General features: G+C 47.7%; 1 protein-coding gene across 1 annotated transcript in view; it reads right to left on the bottom strand.

Annotated features, from left to right (window-relative positions):
* Nucleotides 1-2,183, bottom strand: part of calhm6 (calcium homeostasis modulator family member 6) — a 5,773-nt gene extending 3,590 nt beyond the window's left edge. Inside the window, exon 1 of the mRNA XM_086219305.1 lies at nt 1,548-2,183. Within this exon, the coding sequence (XP_086075431.1) occupies nt 1,548-2,096 (549 nt within the window). The 5' untranslated portion in view covers nt 2,097-2,183. The remainder of the gene's footprint in view (nt 1-1,547) is intronic.
* Nucleotides 2,184-4,073: the final 1,890 nt, after the last annotated feature.

Genomic DNA, 4,073 nt, shown 5'->3' with positions numbered 1-4,073 from the left:
GTGTGTATGTGTGTGCATGTGTGTGTATGTATGAGTGTATGTGTGTGTATGTGTATGTATGTGCGTGTGTATGTGTGTGCGTGCATGTGTGTGTATGTGTGTGCGTGTGTGTATGTGTGTGTATGTGCGTGTATGTGTGTGCATGTGTGTATGTGTGTGCGTGTGTATGTGTGTGCGTGCATGTGTGTATGTGTGTGTATGTGTGTGCATGTGTGTGTACGTGCGTGTATGTGTGTGCATGTGCGTGTATGTGTGCACGTGTGTATGTGTGCATGTGTGTGTATGTGTTTGTATGTGTGCATGTGTGTGTACGTGTGCATGTGTGTATGTGTGTGTGTGCGTGCATGAGTGTGTGTGCATGTGTGTATGCGTGTGCATGAGTGTGTGTGTGAGTGCATGTGTGTGTATGTGTGTGCATGTGTGTGTGTGCATGTGTGTGTACGTGTGCATGTGTGTATGTGTGTGCATGTGTGTGTATGTATGTGTATGTATGTGCGTGTGTATGTGTGTGCGTGCATGTGTGTGTATGTGTGTGCATGTGCGTGTATGTGTGCACGTGTGTATGTGTGTATGTGTTTGTATGTGTGCATGTGTGTGTACGTGTGCATGTGTGTATGTGTGTGTGTGCGTGCATGAGTGTGTGTGCATGTGTGTATGCGTGTGCATGAGTGTGTGTGTGTGAGTGCATGTGTGTGTATGTGTGTATGTGTGTGCGTGTGTATGTGTGTGTATGTGTGTGTATGTGTGTGTATGTGCGTGTATGTGTGTATGTGTATGTGTGTGCGTGTGTATGTGTGTGCGTGCATGTGTGTGTATGTGTGTGCATGCGTGTATGTGTGTGTATGTGTGTATGTGTGTGTATGTGTATGTGTGTGCGTGTGTATGTGTGTGCGTGCATGTGTGTGTATGTGTGTGCGTGTGTGTATGTGCGTGTATGTGTGTGCATGTGCGTGTATGTGTGCACGTGTGTATGTGTGTATGTGTGCATGTGTGTGTGTATGTTTTTGTATGTGTGCATGTGTGTGTACATGTGTGTATGTGTGTGTGTGCGTGCATGAGTGTGTGTGCATGTGTGTATGCGTGTGCATGAGTGTGTGTATGAGTGCATGTGTGTGCATGTGTGTGTGTATGTTTGTATGCATGTGTGTGTATGTGCATGTGTGTGTATGTGTGCATGTGTGTACGCGTGTGCACGTGTGTATCTGTGTGTGCACGTGTGTATGTGTGTGTGTGCGTGTGTGTGTGTGTGTGTTGTACATGGCATGCAGGGTTCTCATGGCTCTTTTGTTTGAGTGACATTGTTCCTTTGCTGGATGTTCCTAGTACTTCATGATGTTTGTTATTACTCTGTTCTTACCATCATTGTTGTTTGTATGTTCTTAACATGTTTTCTGCACGCTACATGTTGGGCACCCCAGGAAGAGCAGTTGTAACAGGGTTCTCACACAAAGAGCAGAGTCAAAGAGAGACCAGAGGTCAGGAACTCCCAGTCCGACTACAGAGAATGCTGATTTTACACTGAAGACAAAACGAGCTGAGGTTCTGACCTGAGACTGAGCCCGGAGGGTCAGGAGAACGTCCTCTCTGTCAGCCTGCGGGACACTGCTTCCTCTCCCACACGGGAACTTGTGCAGCTCCTTCTGACACTTTTCCTGGAACTCTCCTGCATCTCTACACAGATGGCTGTTGTAGGTGCTCCCATTAGTGCCGGTCATCGCACACTCATAGTAGGAGCCGTTGAGCAGAGCCACAGCGATCCAGCTGGAGGGCGCCACCAGCGCGGCGGTGCTGATCTGGAGGAAGATCTTCCCGCAGGCAACCAGGTTCCTCCAGTGGCACAGGTGGGTCCTGCGCTGCCACAGACCAGTAACCTGCTTCCACACCTTCTTACTCAAGATGTAACCGAGCAGCAGCAGAGCCATCGCGGGCACCAGCAGGAAGACGATGCCGTAAAGGAAGTTGAGCTGATTGCAGGGACACTTGAAGAGCACCGAGGAGAAGATCTGCTCCCCTCCAGCTGTCAGCAGGGAGACCAGCCCGAAACAAAGGTTGTTCTGCTTGTTGGCAATGTTCATGATCTTGTTGAATTTATCCATGTCTGCCACTGTGTGAGCCCGACAGAAGTCAGACCCCCGCAAGCTTTCACTACCTTTTTATATCAGCACGTCATCGTCACCACTCGGCCATCTTCCCCCTTTTAAATCAGCAGCACCCTCAGGTGTCAACTATCTGCTCTCTGGTTTATTTATGGGAGTACAGTTACACAAGCAGCCCAACACTGAGCATTAAGAACACACACACACACAGGAACATTGATATCAAGAGGTCGGAGGTGCGATGATCTCATCCAACTGGCCGGTAACTGGATCTATTTTTATTCCCTGCTGAAATTTCACTGTTTGTAATTCATTTGTTGAAAAAGTGAAAAAGCCACTGGGGATCAGCGTCACTGCATCAGTGAACGATCAAACTCCTGCCAACGTCCCAAACCCTGACAGAACACAGAGGAACACCCTAAAACCTCCTGTCACAGTTTCTCATCTGAATCAAGAACATTCTATTGGGGTTATTTTATGATTTAATCGCAACATTAAAAAACTTTGTAATCATTTTATCCTCATAAGTCCTGGCTCCATACACCACATGGAAATATTCTGAACTTTGACCTTTTTTTAAAAGGAGAACTCCCCACCGCCACACTCACCTATGAAGGTCCTGGAAAGGTTCCGTGAAGGGGAGGGAACATAGGAATCCAGAGGGAATAGCCAGCCCCCCCCAGGTGACCTCACCAGGAGGATGTCCTCCCTTCTGCCTGGAATGTTTTAGGAATGTTTCAGGGTCCCAGTAGAGACACTGTCGAGTGTTCTGGGAACATTTCTTGCTGGTTTATGCTGCAGAGTCGTGTGTAGGCTTGTGATCAGCCTGCTTAGACGAGCCCAGGTGTCGAGTAAACCTGTGATAGTAGCATCAAGTACTCAGACCACCATCAGGTTCGCGCACCTGCAGCACAACGATAAAAGGATGCGCCGCGACGAGTCCCAACTTGCTGAGCGAGTTCCCAGACTGAGGGATGTGACTCCGATCCAGCATTTACGGCTCTGGCTCTCTGCCCCGGGTATCAGGTCAACTGACTGAGGCTGTTTTTAAATCTCTCCTCTGAAAACGTATTTTTATGGTGACGTTCATCCTCACCGCTAACAGCTTCATAGCATCTCAGCCGCTGAGACTTCCCTCTCTTATTTCCTCGCACAGACATTTCTACAGGCTTGTTTGTGCCTCAGCTTTTATTCTTAAAACAGCTTTTAATTTTGATAAATAGTGAAAAAGTGTTCAAATGTGAGAAGATTATTATTGCTGTTGAACACAAATGTCAATGTGTCAGAGCTGTTTACTTGCATTCACAGTACCACAGCACAACTCCAAAGGTTGTAATAATTATTGTAAAACTTCACCTCTTTTGTCAAAACAAAATATCGTTTATCTGCTCGTCAGGACACTCCCCTGATGGAGGTCCAGCAGAGGCCGGCCCCCCAGCAGGGCTCATCAGACTCAGTTTGAATCACTTGACTGGATTTGTTAGTTTGAGCTCCAGTTTGGGTTTCAAACCAGGGCCCTGATGTCAGGTGACAGGCGCTCCTGCTGCAGACACACTGGCTACACACTGGGGCTTCGTGCTAGGATGAACCAGCACTCCGGCCGGAGTGATGGGTGTCAGCTGAGAGAAAATAGGAGGAAAATCACTCTAATGAGTTTCGTATTGTTTACGTTACAAAGTTGTAAAGCAGCACCTTCAGGCCATGAGTTTTCAGATTCATCACTTTAAATTACTAAAATACCTCTAAAACCAGAGGAGGAGATTTGACAAACTTCTCTGCGGACTTTGTCTTCATTTATTGGAACGTGGATTATTTCCTCAGAAGAAAGAGGAAGGAGAGACACAAATTCAGCACCAGAAGGACCAGCAGCTGGGCAGCTGCAGACTCCAGGTCTGGTGTCAGGACTGATGACGAGCACTCGGGCGGCTGAGAACAACCAAGCAGGTGACAGACGTCCATCCACCGATGTCCAGGATT

The sequence above is a fragment of the Aulostomus chinensis genome, chromosome 11 (genome assembly GCF_037954235.1).
Source record: "Aulostomus chinensis isolate RoL2024-O1b breed Wild chromosome 11, RoL_Achi_v1.0, whole genome shotgun sequence".
In the NCBI taxonomy this organism is placed as follows: Eukaryota; Metazoa; Chordata; class Actinopteri; order Syngnathiformes; family Aulostomidae; genus Aulostomus; species Aulostomus chinensis.
The sequence above is the reverse complement of the archived record's forward strand: the minus strand, read 5'-3'. Positions and strand labels throughout refer to the sequence as shown.